Source organism: Mesoplodon bidens, assembly GCF_964165515.1.
Source record: "Mesoplodon bidens genome assembly, chromosome: 7".
Taxonomy (NCBI): Eukaryota; Metazoa; Chordata; class Mammalia; order Artiodactyla; family Ziphiidae; genus Mesoplodon; species Mesoplodon bidens.
Window position 1 is genome coordinate 21970904 of NC_138164.1, and position 17702 is coordinate 21988605.

At 38.2% G+C, this 17702-nt stretch overlaps 1 protein-coding gene across 1 annotated transcript in view; it reads left to right on the plus strand.

Moving 5' to 3' along the window:
• The first annotated feature begins 1051 nt into the window (after window positions 1-1051).
• Window positions 1052-17702, plus strand: part of RDX (radixin) — a 75853-nt gene continuing 59202 nt past the window's right edge. Inside the window, exons 1-2 of the mRNA XM_081240844.1 lie at window positions 1052-1295; window positions 14637-14710. Coding sequence (XP_081096970.1) covers window positions 14699-14710 — 12 coding nt within the window. The 5' untranslated portion in view covers window positions 1052-1295; window positions 14637-14698. The remainder of the gene's footprint in view (window positions 1296-14636; window positions 14711-17702) is intronic.

Genomic DNA, 17702 nt, shown 5'->3' on the forward strand with positions numbered 1-17702 from the left:
TGCTAAGGCAGGAAGGATATGAATTATTTGTTCTATAGAAGTTAAGTACACTCGTGAGGTTTTATTTGAATCTAAAGTTTATTAATAAAAAGTATATAAAGCACTGCAAACAGAGCAAGCTCGGCGAATCTGATTTTGTGCACTTTCTCTTTCTATACTCAGAGCAAGTTTTGCTCTTTGAATCCCAGCAGAAAATACCAGGGGCTTGGGAGTAGATGACACAACATTGACCAGAAGTCTATCTAGTCCCGACCACTAAAGTCAGTGGGCTAGAGTCACACCATGATCAAATGCCTAACTTTCACAAAGCCTAGGATAATTTAGGTTTGGCTGCTCTTTGGGGTCCCACTTCCAACATTTTCCTTTTAACCGACTTCTTCCAACTGCCGAAGAATGCCAGAAATAATAAAAATTTATCAAATATCCTTGCCTGGATAAAAATCTGCACTCTCGATCGGGGCCATATCCATTGAGGTTTCGGTGGCGGTTTAAAAATTGCCCCTGAAAAAGCAAGTTTTTCTAGTTGGGTAAATTCTGCCAAAATAATGTAAAGTTCTTTACTGCATGCATAAATTCCTCTAAGGCAGGTCTTTTTCTCTCTCCAGGTCCAGGATTTTCAAGCTGAACAGCCACGTAACACGCTCGACTCGGTTCTGGATTCCCTCGGGGAAGAATTCCTCCTTGGGGGCGATAGAAACGCCCTCGGTGAGTTTTCTGGCACCAGCGGGAGTTTCAAGTTTCCACCCGACGAGGGGAGGCGGCGGGCCCACTCCCAGCTCCGGGTTGGGCGGCTCCTCTTCCCTGAGCACCGGGCTTAGCTCAAGCCCAGTCCTCCCCGGAAGGAGTCCCCCACCTCCGCGCTCTCTCTCTTTCCCTCGGGGCTCCGGAGCCGCAGCCCTGCCCTCGCGCGTCCCCGTCCGGGACGGGGACCCCAGGCGACGCCCCGCGCGGCGGGCGGCCGCGAGCCCGCGGGGCTAGGAGGGGCGGGGCGCGGGAGGTCTGGCAGTGGCAGTGGCGGCGGCGGCGGCGACTGCGGCGTTGCTGCTCGGGACGCGGCGCTAGGCCGGCCGGCCGGCAGGGGGAGGCGGGGGGCGTGGGGCAGCCCCGCCTTTCCCCCGAGGAGCCGCCAGGCAGCCATATTGCGGAGCTGTCTGCGGTGGCGGCGGCGCCTCTCGTCTCTCGCGGCCCATCGCTCCCTCCACCGCCTCTCCCTCCCTGCCGCAGCCGCGACACCCGGCGACGCCGCGCAGCGCCCCGGCCACACTCAGGGCGGGAAGGAGCCGCCCGCTCTCGGGGTAAGCCGCCGGCGCCCTACCTTCCCCCACTCCCGTTCCCGGGGTTCGCCGGAGACGCAGAGGTGGCGGCGAGAAGTTTCGGGGCCCAGTGCTGCCCGGCGGCCGCGCCGCGAGGGCCGCGGTGTCGCTGCCCTAACAGCCCGGCTGGCCAGGCCGCATCCGGGGCCGCGGGAGCCGCGAGGCTCTGCCCGAGTCGTGGCTGCGGCCTGAACACGCCGGTGCGCGCTTCTCCTCCCTTCGGGCGTGGGTCCGCCTTCAGCGTCCGCCCCGGACCCCCTCCGCCTCGAGCTCGGTCGGGTTCCCGCCGATCGGTTGCGGCCCCGGGCTCGGCCTGGCTCGGCCCTTCTAGGCAGTTTGAGAATACAGATTTAAGCCTAGGAAAAATTACGTTTTGCCATGTAGGGAAGGAATTTATTACAACTTCTCCCCGGCCTCCAGTTTGAAAGTAAGGGTGTTGAATTACTAGAGAACGTGTGTTCCGCCCTGGTGGCAAAGGGATGTTGCATTACGGGGTTTGGGGCGCGAACCGCCCTCAGCCACCCGCACCCGCGCGGCGAGGGCCGCCGTTCTGGCCCCGGCTCTACCTGCTGCTTCTACTGCTGAAGGCGGCCTCCGAGCCCCATAACTTTCTTCGGCCTTTGAGGCAGCCCAGTTTAGTATCTTAGACCCCAGTAGACAAGTTGAGTACATTACAGTCCCCCCTTCCTTTAAAGGGTTGTAAACTTAATTCCCGGGCTAACTTTGAAAGAGGGGGGGCACCGCATTATTGCAGTTTAAATAGAGCACTTTACTTTTTATACAGATGTGGCATGGTTCTTTAACCATTCACAACATGTATTTAGCGTTCTTTACCATTAAGGAGTGGTTATTAATGAGGCTGGAAATAGGTTAAAAGTCGACTTCATCAAAGATACATTTTAAAATACAGTTGAGATTTGTGTAGAAGACATTTTAATGAGTTCTGTGGCACTAAGACGGGCATGATGTAAATGTAAAAACCCAAGATAATAAGGGTTTATTTGATAAACGAGCACTTGGACTTAGACATTGCAATCTATTGTTTATGGAGCATACATTTTTTAGAACACTAAATACTCTTTTATATTTCGGACGGAGATCTGAATGAACAATTGCCCCGTTCATTTTGCTGGATAAATAATGGCTTAATCCATTTGCCATAACAGCATTATTATCTATGGATTTAAGAAGAGTGACTAATATTCAGGATTGCATTTTTTTTTAATTCAGTATTATATTACTTTAACCAGTGGGCTTTATCTTCCAGAGACTAATTACCTCAAATGTGGTAAAATGTATTGAATAAAAACATTTCTTTTGAAGTTAATGGTATCCTGTAAAGTTGATTGCACTGACTTTCTTTTGCTAAACCACTTTTTTTATATATGATGGGATTTAATAAACAATACATTATTAGTGAGGAATGAATAGACATGCATTGAAATTCTTTACAGTTTTATTTAAATGAGACAAAATTTGTAGCATTTTGGAACGTTAAATTCTTGCCCTAGTGGATTATACATTGTTTTGTTCACTCCTGTATTCCCAAGCATGGCAGAGCATGTAGGAGGGGCTCAGAAGTTAAATGTAATTAATTTCAGCGTGGGGGAAAGTATGTTTAGTCTGTCCTTTGTTTTGGACATTTGTATTAACTGGAAATTAAACTGATATCCTTTTTTCTGTGGCGGTGAGAAATGACAGATTCTGCTGTTCTTTCTCTCTTTTGTTAACTCTCAGTCTCAGGGAGAGAACAAGGCTTATTTCTTCTTTTTTTGCTTCACTATTCCCAAGAGCAGAATTGGATTTTATTATTCATTTTTATCTTTGGCAGGCAGTTGAAATGAAAGTCTTTATGTACTTTTATCTTAATTTCAGTTCTCAATCTTCTAATGTAATCTGTGTATAGTCTAATACAATGGAGTCTAAAATCTTGAATGATGATGGGAGTCTTGTTTTTTCTTCCATTTTTAACTTGATTCAGTTCAACTTGTACAATTTTAAAATGGCAAATTTTAACCAATATTTCCCAAAGACCAAAGCCTAAAAATATGTGTTCTATTAATATGTGTTCTATTAAGATTCACCAGGCATGTTGGTGAACATACTTGATAGGGTAGAGTTAATATCATATCGTGCTATTGCTGTGAATCTGGGAAGTTGAGGAAGTCACCCTTTCTTGGATGGCTTGGACCTCCTAAAGACCAGGAGCTAGTGGGCACTTCTCACGACCCTGATATTATCCTTGGGGTACTGGATTTAGTGGAACTGGATTGGGTTGCTGTAGACTCCAGCTTTACAAGGTTATTTTAAACCTCATGGTGTTAAAAGCCCTTCAGGGAACTTCCCTAACTTATGCAGCAAATATATCCTCACCTGTTGCGTGATAGAAATGGCCAGTCTGACCCCAGAGAGTTCCTGAATTTCTAGCCTCTTTCAGAAGAATCCTGCCTTTACTGTTCATATTAGTTCCTGGTATATTTTTCAATATTAACTTATAATGAACATATTTTAAATCATTTTTAAAGACTATAAAATTAATAAATTTTATGACAAAGTTTTAAAAACCCAAAAAGATGTTGAGGAAAAAGTAAAAGTTCTCCCCAGCTTCCCAGAACCCACCCCCCACCTCTCCCAGTCCCGGTCTCTTTTTCAGAGGTAATTGCTATTAACTATTCCTTATAGTATATAGAAAATGCCAATATTTATGCAAGGGTAAACATATACTTTATATATATTCCTTATTTGCGATTTTAAAGTCTTTAAAAATAAGGTTATTTTGTAACAAACACTGAAAGGGTGTTTATTACTGTATTGAGCCTTAAGTAATTAGTATTTCTCAGATTTTCATCATTTGAATGAAATAAAAATGGAATTTCTGGTCATCTCAAAAGTGTTCATATACATGTGCAAATTTTCTTGATTAATGATTGAAGGTGAATTCACTTTTTTTTTTTTTTCTTCTAGGGTATAGTATATAACTGACACTGAAAGGTGGTGTCCTTTAAAAAAGGGTTTATGATTTTGAGTAGTGAAATGTCCCTATTATATATGTAGCTTTTTACCTGGGAACTGTTTGGAAAGGAAATATGGTCCATATGATTCAGTTCTTTGTTTCTTTGTTCCATTTAATGGTGAATCCTAGCTTTAACTTCCTGGAAGAGAGGGGTTCTTTCAGGTTATTAGTAGTTGTATAGGTTTTTTTTTTTTTTTTTTCTTTGAATAACCAGTATATATAGAAACTCTTGCAAATTCACAAAGTTATTTTTTTCCTATTGCAGTATCAGTTACCTTTTAGAAGAATTCTAAAGTACATTTTATAGAGGCTAGTTATATATGTAAATACGGTATGCATATGAATAGGATGCTTTAGTAACACTGCTTCCTTTTCTGCTTTTCTACATAATTTACATACATTTGAAATAAGAAACTTTTGGGTTCTAGTAAAGTTGATTTATTTGAAAATGATATTTTCTTTACTGTTAACCATTTAGAGAAGAGGTCAGCAAACTGGTTTGAAGGCCACATTCAGCCTACTACCTTTTTTGTAAACAAAGTTTTATGTGAACACATTATGGCTCATTGGCTTACATATTATCTGTGGTTGCTATTGTGCTACAACAACAGAGTAGTTGCAACAGAGGCTGTATGGGCCGCAAAACCTAAAACGTTTACTTAACCTGGCCCTTTACAGAAAAAGTTTGCTGACCCCTGCTTTAAGGTATTATTCATACATTCAGATATTTATAATCATATGCCAAATATTCTTTGCATTTGTTCAGTAAGATAATGAGAATGTCACACTCTAATGGGGATATACTTGTGCCATTATGTATACCATAAAGTTTTTGCTTAAGTGCTCTTTGTGTGTATAAACTGGAGTTCATATTCAGTGTAACAGTGTTGTAAGCATAGTCTTCTGTGATGTGAATTCTGGGTGTTTCTTGTTTTGTACTTAAAAAAACCCCCAAAACTTCTTGTTGTTTCTGTAAATTAACTAATAACCTTTTGATAAATTAACCAGAGTAGTTGTTTGTAACTGAAAATCCTGTTAGTACTCAGAATGATGTGGGTGCGAGTATAATAGAGGGACCATTAATAAAAGGGAGAATGGGGACATAGGAAATCTCAGCCATGGTTAATTGAATCTAGTCACCCTTTGGCTTCTATTGAGCGTGTGGGATGGACTAAACTTTTGTTAGACATCATGAGAGCTCTTGATATTTAAGCTGTCTCTAGATTTTAGACTTAAGGAAACTATAAAAACCTAGTTTGGTTATTAAGCAAAGTTGGTATATACAGTTGACACTCCATATCTGTGGGTTCTGCCAACCTTGGATCGAAAATATTTGGAAAAAAAATTCCAGAAAGTTCTGAAAAGTAAAACTTGAATTTGCCACATGCTGGCAAGTATTTACATAGCATTTACATTGTATTTACGATTGTTTACATAGCATTTATATTGTATTAGGTATTGTAAATAATCTAGAGATAATTTAAAGTATATGAGAGGATGTGTGTAGGTTATATGCAAATATAATATTTTATATTTATATATATGTATTTATGTATGTATATAAATGTACATATATTTTGTGTAAGGGATTTGAGCATCCCTAGATTTTAGTATCTGCAGAGGGGTCCTGGAACCAATCCCCTGTGGATACCAAGGGATGACTGTATACCTAAAGTGCTTACTATTTACATCTAATCATCAAGCAGCATGATAATTATAGATATTATTAAATGTGTCTAATTAGGTGGCCTTTAAATTTAATTTGATTGTCAAATTAAATGAGATTATTGAAAGAGACTTAGGTAGAGATGATGAAGGCCTGAATTTGGGAGACCTCATTGGGAGAAGTTTTTTTATTTTTCCTACCACGTTCATGGTTGCTGTCTATAGCCTATTGCTTTCTAGTTCGTTTACTTTACAATGTAAAAGATGAGAGGAAAGTATTACCCTTGATAATAATCAAGTGAGTATTATATATGAACTTAATTTACCTACAAAATCAACAAACATCTGAGGCCTTACTGTGAGCCAGACACCATTCCAGTTTCTCAAAAGGGGGATTGAATATCTCAAAAGTTAGAAACTTAATGATAGAACTGCCATATAGCTTTATTGACTGCATGAGCAAATACTATCTAATTTTAAAGATAATTAAGAAACATATTAACTTTATTCTGTTTTGAAGATAAACTACTGTAATATCTAGTGTTTCAAAACATATATAGAATTGTGAGAATTCCTCAGGTCAGTTTGAGACTTTTCTTCTTTCCTTCTACCTAGGTGACTTATATGAACCTATCTTTGTTTTTCCATTTTTAAGCATTTATTATATGAATTTTTGATGTTTCCTTAACTGTAAGATGAAGAAATTGGACTGGATTTAGTTTTCTTACCTTTTAACATTTAAACTTAATTTTTGCAAATGGTAATGTATTGTTTTTCCACCCTCCTAGGAAGCAATACAGGTATGGGGCTTCTTTTAAATTTAGAAAATTCATTTAGAAAAGAATTTAAATTCAGTGTAAAACTCTGCTTTGTGCCTTATATTTGTTTTAAGTGCTGGAAATTTGCTTTGCATTTCCAGTAACGTGTGTATTGCTTTAAAATGTTGAATATTTTATTTCCTTGAACAAAAGTCAGTTCCTACAAAAGCAAGCACTTAATACCTTATTTAGACCTGCATGTCACCCTTACAGGATATTAATTTACAGAGGTGACTATACCAGTATTAATGTGCACTTACAACAAGTCTTTAGAGGTAGTCTTTTTGACCTGAAAACAACGGAGCATAGAGCTTTAACTTCTTGAAAAGCTCTGGTAATTGGGATGAGCTTGTCTAAAATGATGTCAGAGGAAGGCAGAATAAGATAGCCAAAAGAGCACAGGACTTGAATTTAGAAGGACCTATGACTTTGTTGACTAGCCTTATTACTTTGGGCAAGTGACTTATCTGAATCTTAATTTCCTTAATTAGAAGAACAAGGGATTGTGATACTTATCTTGGGCCGAGGGAGGAAGGGCAGTTATTAGGAAGATCAGATAATGTAGGTGAAGTGGCTGAAGAGCGAGCATTCTACACATAATTCCATTTACTACCCTTATCCTTGCTTTTGGCCTTATTTCTTTTTTGCAAAATGGAACTAAAAGTTCTTGTCCTCTCCTTCACTTGTGGAGTCACATGGCATTATATAGGTAAAAGTACATTATTATTGCTATTAAATTCAGTACTTAACAGAGCTAAAAAGTTTAATAAGCATAGTTCTTTGTATATTCGAGATTTTAAACCTGTGGGTCTGTGAACTTGAATAGTGAAAAAGTTGCATCTTTATTTACACGTTTTCTTCCATTACGAATGTGGGCAGCAGTAGCAGAGACTGTTTCTAATAGAAATTGCAGATATTTTCATGATGCATAACTGTTATTGCAGATCTCAAAATGACATTTAATACCCATTATTACTTAAAGTTTAATTATTAGCTACACTGGTAGATATTGTGATTTAAAGGTTAACAAAGAAGCATATATATTACTGTATCATATATTTGTGCTTTTTATATTTTTGATATTATAATTCAGTATGATTGATTTTTTTTTAAATGTAATATTGTGTATTTTATTTTGTGCATTTAAAAATACTTTTCTAGGAAGGGGTTCATAGGCTTTACCAGAGGGGCCCATGTTGGGGAAAATAATGATTAAGAGCTTTTTTTTGTAGATGCCATTATTGTGTTAATTTGACTGCCAGAATGACCTTATTAATTCAGTTTATACTTCTCTTTGTTACCCTGCTTCCCAAACCCACAGTAAGTTGGCAGAGGACTGCAGAGAGACCACAATTACGTTCAGAGAAGGTGTCTCAAAAGACAGAAAAATAAGTACAGTTAGGCTTGGGGAAAAGAAATGCTTAAGAGTAAAAATAGGCAGCCTGGTATAAATTATTGAAGCATCACTGTAGGCCCAGTATGGACAGACTTAACACCTGTTTTACCACCTGACAGGTGGGGAGAGTCTGTTGTGTCACTGACTAGTAGAGCTCAAGGTGTTAAGCGTGAGGCTGTTTTTTCCATTGTACTGCAGAAAAGAGGCTGTTTTAGCGTCACCCTCAGAGTTAAAGGACAAAGAGAATGTTTTATGTGAATGTTTCATCTGAGAAATGTGGCACTGTGTTTTAGTACGTATTCATACGTTTTCTGGAAATGGGATATATATATATATATATATGCCGGTGGCATCTCTTAATACTGCTTGCCATGACTGTGCTTCATTGGTTCTGTGGGAGTCAGAGTGGAAAAGAGGTAGGGTAAGACCACTTTAAGAAATTTAGGAAGAGTGGGGAGGAAGGAGTAAATTTTGTTTCAATAATTATTTATTATGAGGGTAGAGGGGAGAAGAGTTGATTTTTATTATACATCTTTGGTATACAGTGGTTTAGGTGATTACATGGTGTCATTTTTTTAGAGAAGAAAAGAAGGCACCGAAACACAGTTTTCAAGATGAACCAGTTAGAGGTACAAACTCAGGACATATATCTAGGTACCTTGGCTTTTCATGTGACATTTTATTAAATTGTCCATTCTACTACTAACAGATGCCATTTTCAAGGAAAAAAATAGGCTAATACAATCAAAGGAGGACTAGAAATGTACTATTGAGGTTAAATAATATTATTGCGATATAAATATTTTTTATGATCACTAAGTTGGCTAAAAACTTAGGTTTTAACTACATTTATCCACAGCTGCATCCTAAAAAATTTAAGGTAGAATTCTTATGTATGTCATGATATCTTATGAATAAACTGGTATATAGACAATTTAGTGAAATATATTTTTAAAATTCTTACCTGATTTTTAAAATTAGTAACTTAACAAAAATAAGACCCTGATTAGTATTAGTGCTCAGTTCTGTATATCCATATATCCTTTGTAAGGGTCCCTGTTTTTTTACTTAGTTATAATAGATGGCTACGTATTCTGCCTTGTCACTTATCCTTATGTAAATGTTGACACAGTTTGTCCCCCTTGTTATCACATAATTTCAACATTAATTGTGATTTTGATTTTAATCATTGGCTGTTATAATATCTTTGTACTGCTGAGAACATCTTGGTACAGATTACTTTGTTTTATATTTATTTATTTATTTGTGGTATATTTAGGAGAGAACACTGGTCTGAAAATACACATTTTTAGAAGCTTCTTTTAGAAGTCAACCGTATCCTTATTTGCAAAGGCTTTTTGTTAGGCCCCTCACTTCCCCACAGTTCATACAGATCATTTAGGCTTGTTGGAGATTTTAAAAGCTTAATGTGTATAAACTTGGTTTTGTATATGTTGGCCTGTGATATATTTGTACTTTTATGTCACCAGAGCACTCATATTAAACCTGAAACTTTAATATGGATTATTTTGCTTGAAAGGTCCTTTTCTATAGAGTATAATTTGAAGTAACCCTAATATAGAAAACTGGGATAAATTATTTCTTAAAGGAGAAGGAAAAAACTCTACCTTTATTTAGTTCCAGTATTTGAGTAATACAAAACTTAAGAAAGTCGGCAAAACCTGACATACGTGATGTTTATTTACCTGCCTAGCTGGTCCTATGTTTGATGAGTACTCTTTCTGTAATTTGAGTGCTGTGACTTAGTTTATAGTCTGGCATCCAGTCAGTGTTCACTTTTTCCCTTTGTTCTTCCTTACCAGTGAGAAATGGCACAGGAAGGGCAGAGCAGCCAAATGGTTTAGCAAACAAGAATGATCAGTACATGAGCAAGCTCTCTTGAGTATCTGCTAACTTCTCTAGGGTGTGGCCATGGGGCCTGATATGGTAATGGAATGCTAAATCAAGAAGGTAATGTAAAAATTGATCTAGGACAATTAAAATTCCTGGTACTGTACGCTGGTAGGAACAAACCTGAAATACCTTTATAGGGAGACATAGCTCAGGGCTTGCAGGAATCCCACACTGGGGAGTGGGACAGGGACATGAGCTTTCTGTCCAAAATTACAAACTCCATAAAGGAACAAGTCATAATGAACTGGAAATAGAAAATTATATAGTGACATAAAATAAACATTATAGGGGTAAAAGGAGGATTCAGTACAAATTATAAAATAGGAGTAAAAGGAGGATTCAATACAAATTATAAAATAGTATAGCATTAAAGTTTTTTTGAAAGACCAAAAGTGAATTTCTAGAAATTAAAATATATAATCACTGAAAATTTAAACTAGTGGACAGGTAAACCATTAAGAACACCTGCAGAGAATTAGTGCGTGGAGGAATGTTGAAGAGAGGTAAATAGGTGGAAAGTGTGAAAGAGTAGGCATGGATTAGAGAATAAGATATCCAGTATGTATCTAATAAGAATTGCTGAATGGGAGAGACAATGGCTAATAATTTTCCAGAATTTAAGGAAAGCATGAGTCTTCAGAATAAGGAAGCTTACCAAATCTTGATCAAGATAAATAAAAGCAACTCTGAAGAACACACACACACATACACACACACAAAATCTTAAAGGAAAGCAGAGAGAAATGAGTTAAATTGCCAGCAGACTTCTCCTCATCAGTAACAGATGCCAGAAGAAAACTAATATCTTCCAAATGCTGAAGGAATAAGTTACTTTATAATTCTATATGCAATTAAATTATTACTTAATGAAAAGAAATATTCATTAGATATAATAATTCTAAACCTTTACCCAATAACGTAGCCTAAAAGCATATAAATTAAAAACGGGCAATTTATAAGAAGAAATTAACTTCCACAATCTGAGTTGGGAAAATTCAATACATTTTTTTCTCAATTTGATTAACTAGCCTAAACTTTGAGAGTAGAGAGACTATAAACAAAACATTAAATACTTACTCTGGCTTGATCTAACTTATCAGATGCAAAACATACATTATTTTCATTTATAGCTGGAACAATCAAAAAAGAAATGAGGGCTTCCCTGCTGGCGCAGTGGTTGAGAGTCCGGCTGCTGATGCAGGGGACACGGGTTCGTGCCCCGGTCTGGGAAGATCCCGCATGCCGCGGAGCGGCTGGGCCCGTGAGCCATGGCCGCTGAGCCTGTGCGTCCGGAGGCTGTGCTCCGCAGTGGGAGAGGCCACAACAGTGAGAGGCCCGTGTACCGCAAAAAAAAAAAAAAAAGAAATGAAACTGACCAAGCACTAAACATAAAGGAAATCTTAATGAATTCTTTGACTAGAATATATAGTAAACTTAGAAATAAATAATAAAAAGACAGCACTCTGCCCCCAGGCCTCTGACCATTCTATTTGAAAATTTAAAACTTACTATTAGTAGAAATCATAATTGAAAACCTGAAACACCTAGAGCTAAACAATAATGAAAAAACTATAGGGCTTCCCTGGTGGCGCAGTGGTTGGGAGTCCGCCTGCCGATGCAGGGGATGCGGGTTCGTGCCCTGGTCTGGGAAGATCCCACATGCCGCGGAGCGGCTGGGCCCGTGAGCCATGGCCGCTGAGCCTGCGCGCCCGGAGCCTGTGCTCCGCAACAGGAGAGGCCACAACAGTGAGAGGCCTGTGTACCGTAAAAAAAAAAAAGAAAAAAACATATATAAAAACCTACGTGGGAAGCCACTAAAGTGATGCTTAGAAAAATAGTGGAGTTTTAAATATAAGGTATTTTCCCCAAAATTATTCCCTCCAAAAGAAGGTTTATATTTGTTTCATAGGAACTGTCGCATTGCAAGATGTTCTCTTTTTCTTGAGCATGGAAGTACTGTTTTAGAAAGGTGCATTGACCTGAAATACCTTTACTGCATGTCAGTTTGGAAAGCTCATGGAGCTCATCTGATAAGTGATTTAAATGTAAAAAAGAGGCTAAGAAGTCTAGAGGAGATCTGGTTTTAAAAGTCACTTAAAAATAACACATCTAATTATACTGTGGATATTAAAATATATTCCAACAATACAAATAGGAAAAAACAACATCCTACTAATGTTTTCTATAAATGGGTAATTGTGGCTTGGGATAAAAATGTTAATTTTAGTGATAGATTCAGAAAGTACTTTATGGGGCTTCCCTGGTGGTGCAGTGGTTGAGAGTCTGCCTGCCGATGCAGGGGACATGGGTTCGTGCCGCGGTCCAGGAAGATCCCACATGCCGCAGGCCCGTGAGCCATGACCGCTGAGCCTGCGCGTCTGGAGCCTGTGCTCTGCAATGGGAGAGGCCACAACAGTGAGAGGCTTGCGTACCGCAAAAAAACAAAAACAAAAACAAAAAGTACTTTATGTAATCTGGAAAACTTGCTGTGATTCAGAAGTTTGATATAGATGCTCATGTCTGGTGTGTAAGGAATTTAGATTATTTTACATAATCAGATGATAATTACTTGAAAATAGTCTCACTGGCAAAATAGGGAGATCATTTCATGTTTGGAATTGCCTTATGGTGGGACATACTTAGTTTGTGACCTTAATGCATGTTATTAGAAAAAAAGTTTGGAAATTACTTAGGTAAACTTTCAATTTCAGGGAGTAGAATATGAGCCTCAGAGTAAAAGCCAATTAATGAGAAGAAAAATGATGAGAAAAAGGACAGAAATTAACAAAACAGAAAAATAAAAGAAACAAGAAGATCAACAAAACTGAAAGCTGGTTTTTAGACCAATAAATGAAGCAAACTTCTGGCAAGATTAATCAAGCAAAAACGAAGGCAAAAATTAACAGTATTAGGAATGGAAAGGGGATCATAACTGTAGATGTAGTAGAGATATAAAAAATCATGAGAGAATACTATGAATAACTTTATAGAAATATGTCACTAAGACTTGTGGAAAAAGCAGATTTTTTCCCTACACTGTGGGGTGTAGGGATTTAAGTCATGTTTTAACCATGTTGTATTTGAGATATCATTGAGATATTTAGCAAGCCAAGTTAGCCAAGCAAGTCTGGAGATACAGTTTTGGGTGTTACTAGTTTATAAATGATGTAAAAGGTTGGTTTTTGAGACTGTTTTAAGACCTGAGATGAATTTGATAGTAGGGGTGAAAAGAGGATTTAGAAGTGGAAGATAGGACTGAAGTACAGTTAGGTTCATGAAGGTAGGTGATTGTAGGTAGGAAATATTTATCTATCATTTCATAGCTAAGAGTTAGGAAATGAGGAATTTAATACTTCTAACTGAATTCCATAGCCCATTGTACTAGGTAAGAAATTTCTCTTGATGAGGTTCCCTGTATAGGGAGAGGTTCATTGACATGTGATTGGCTAAAATTTAGAGAAATGACGTTACTTCGATCCTTTGCTTTTATTTCAATTTGGAGAATTTTCAGTTTTATTAATAATAGTATCTTAAATACAAAAGTAATTCTATATTAATTTAGTTGATAGTGTAATGAATAACATTTCTTGGCAAAGGTATTACTTATATAAGCTGATTTTCAGGTAATTAATATATTTCTTACTATAGGTTTTCAAATTGGAATGATAATCATTTCTTTCTGGACAACTAAATGGTTAAAAATGTTACATCTTTTGGTAGGTTTGTAGGGGGAAAATCCACTTTTGTTAAATGTTTGTGAGAACATTTACCCTAAAATAGCCCATTGTTTTTCCTGGATTAAGATTTACTTCTTTTGCCTGAGCCAGAGAAGATATAATTTAACATTGGTCTTCAGGACAATTCTGTATTTCCGTGAAGGCCATTAGCTTGCTGATGAGTAGCATGCAGATTACTGGTGTGCAGACTATGGCTGTTTTATCCACCTTAGGTGAAAAAGTTACTCTTATGTTATTTGTCTCTACTTGGACTTTTAAACTTTCAAGGAAGAAAAATAATTTTCTTTAAAAAGTTATCTTTTTGTAGTTTACATTAATCAGTATTTACTTCTTTGTCTTTGGCAGTACAGAAGAAAGGTTGAGAAGTGTTCCTGAATTCATTTCTTTAGAATCTGAATCTATCTGTTCTCTTCTTTGCCGTCCCTCTTCTCTACCAGTCTGGGTATAGGGGTGAACTTGACTCAGAAAGAGAAAGCATTTGGCCCTTAGTAATCTTTCCTTTGCTATGTGTTGTCTGTAATTAAATGAAAACCTTTAGTTGATGATTGAGATGCTTTATACTATGTTATTTGAGATGTGTGCTGTTTTAAATCACAGATATAAGTATTTTGAAGAATGTGAAATAATAGAAGACATTGAAAATTAGAATAAAATGAGAGCTCCATGTTAATTGTAACATTTTAAAATGTTAGTTTTAAGTTTTCTTTATACAAATTATATTGTTAAGCAAAAACATTACTATATAAAAAGATAATAGATCAATTATGCTTTCTTTAACAGAAGAACAACAGAATTCATAAAAGTGAAGAACTTTTAAAGAGGGTGACAAAAAGAGAAGGAAAATGCCGAAACCAGTAAGTGTATTTTATTACTTTTGACACTGCTTACTTAATAAATACCAGTGGCATTAAGTTCCTTTCGGAACAAGGCAAAGTATTATGGTAGAGTTTTGGGGGGAAAAAAAAGCATTGATATTACTGTTGTTTGTTTTAGATTAATGTGGCTAGAGTACGGTGTTATGTGGGCCAGTGATGAAGAGGTTTAGGTGACACTGTAATTAAGATTACTACAGGATATGGGGGTCAAACTTAGTTCTTATCCTCGCCCTGCCACTTAACCCGACTGACCTTTGTTAGATTAGTTCAGTCTCTCCAATTCTTAATATCTTCACATATAAAATGGAGGGCTTCCCTGGTGGCGCAGTGGTTGAGAGTCCGCCTGCCAATGCAGGGGACACGGGTTTGTGCCCCGGTCCGGGAAGATCCCACATGCTGTGGAGCGGCTAGGCCCGTGAGCCATGGCCGTTGAGCCTGCGTGTCCAGAGCCTGTGCTCCACAACAGGAGAGGCCACAACAATGAGAGGCCCACATACCGCAAAAAAAAAAAAAAAGGAGATATAATTAGTTACTTATTGGAGATTCTGGTGAGGATTAGAAGATCCTGGTACATATACATTCAGTGCTCAGTAAAAAGTAACTTAGTGTTAAACAGGAGAAAATAATGAGAGGTCAGAAGAATCCATGCAGTATTAATTTTCTCATAATTCTAGCTTTGATCCTAGTGATACCAGTGCTGATACTATATATAGTCCTAGGTTTTTGATTTAATGGTATATTATATGTGATCATTTTATTAAGTTTTATAATTATATAATTTGTGACTAAGGTTTATCCTTTTATCTTAGGATAAATGTACTTTTCTTCATCTAACAAAATCGGGGGATTTTTTTCAAGAATTTTTTGGCCAGTTATCTTTTTAAGAAAATCATTGGTTGTGGTTATTTGAATTTTCTGGCATGAATGTCACTTTTGAATTACTTTTAAAGATTTAGCAGGTAAAAAAGTGCATTGTTGGAGGGAGAGAAGAACAGAAAGAAGTAAAAGGCATAATCAATACAAAGCAAGAATTAAATTTTTCTATTTGCAGATGATATAATTATGTAAATAACCTGGGATTTACAAAACAACTATTAGAACTAATAACAGAATTTAGCAAGATTGTTGGACATAAGGTTATATTTTTTAAAAATCAGTTTTCTGTTTTATATACTTGCAGCAAAATTCAAAAAATGAAGTAAAAATTCCATTTCTAATAGCATCGAAAACAAAGTATTTAGGAATAACTTTACAGAGGCTGTACAAGATCTCTACACTGAAAACTTATAAGTACTTAAAAAGAACAAAATATATACAAAAATAAACATTGGTCATAGATATGTCTAGAAAATATTACTACAATGTGTTCTCCCCAAATATATTGGTAGATTGAATGTAATTCTAATCAGTTGAATCCCTTTGGTAAAAATTGACTAGCTGATTATAAAATGTTTATGGAAGAGCCAAAACTTATGTGGAATAGCTAAAGTAATAGCTAGTGGGAAGCAGCCGCATAGCACAGGGAGATTAGCTCAGTGCTTTGTGACCACCTAGAGGGGTGGGATAGGGAGGGTGGGAGGGAGACACAAGAGGGAGGGGATATGGGGATATATTTATAGTATAGCTGATTCACTTTGTTGAACGGCAGAAACTAAGAAAGCATTGTAAAGCAATTATACTCCAATAAAGATGTTAAAAAAAAAAAACAAGGGTGGGGCTTCCCTGGTGGCACAATGGTTAGCAGTCTGCCTGCCAGTGCAGGGGACACAGGTTCTAGCCCTAGTCCGGGAAGATCCCCCATGCTGCGGAGGAACCAAGCCGGTGCGCCACAACTACTGAGGCTGAGCTCTAGAGCCCGTGAGCCACAACTACTGAAGCCCGCATGCCTAGGGCCCGTGCTCCACAACAAGAGAGACCACCATAGTGAGAGGGCCACACACTGCAACGAAGAGTAGCCCCCGCTCGCTGCAACCAGAGAAAAGCAAAGCCCTCACAGAGCAACGAAGACCCAACACAGCCAAAAATAAATAAATAAATTTATTTTTAAAAAATAAATAAAATAAATAAAAAAGAACAAGGGTGGAGCACTTATACTCCTGGATTTCAACGCTTATTTTCAGGCAACAAAAATAAGGCAGTGTGGTATTAAAATATTAGATAATAGGATCAGTGGAACAAATATACATCTCCACACACAAGGTTGTCACACAGTTCAATGGGGAAATTAAATTCTTTTCAAGCAATGATGTTGGAACAAAGAGTTATCCATGCAGAAAAATACGAATCTTGACTCTTATATCTCAGTTTACACAAAAAACTAACTCTGAATGGATCACAGGCCTAAATTAAAAGGCCAAAACTATAGACTTCTAGAAGAAAATAGAAAACACTTTTGCAGTCATGGGGTAGGCAAAGATTTCTTTGATAGTACAAAGAAAGTTGGAAGCATTAAAAAAAAAATTAAACCTCAAAATTAAAAAGTTCACTATTTGCAGAACGGAGCCCGTGTTTTTGCAGAGTGAGAACTCCCGGTTTGGGGTCTCTTCCCTCTGCCGCCACGGAACTGCCTTGGAGCCCGAGGGGAGGCGGCCTCCCTGAGGCTGCCGGCTCTGGAGGGGCCCCGGCGGCCGAAGCCGCAACAGTTGTGACAAGGGACTGCGGGCCGGCCGTGTGGATGAAAGGCTCTTGGTGCTGCAGCCAGGAGTCAGTGCTGTGCCCCTGAGGTGGGGGAGCCAACTTCAGGACACTGGTCCACAAGAGACCTCCCAGCTCCACGTAATATCAAACGGTGAAAATCTCCCAGAGATCTCCATCTCACCACCAACACCCAGCTTCACTCAATGACCAGCAAGCTACAGTGCTGGACACCCTATGCCAAACAACTAGCAAGACAGGAACGCAACCCCACTCATTAGCAGAGAGGCTGCCTAAAATCATAAGTCCACAGACACCCCAAAACACACCACCAGGC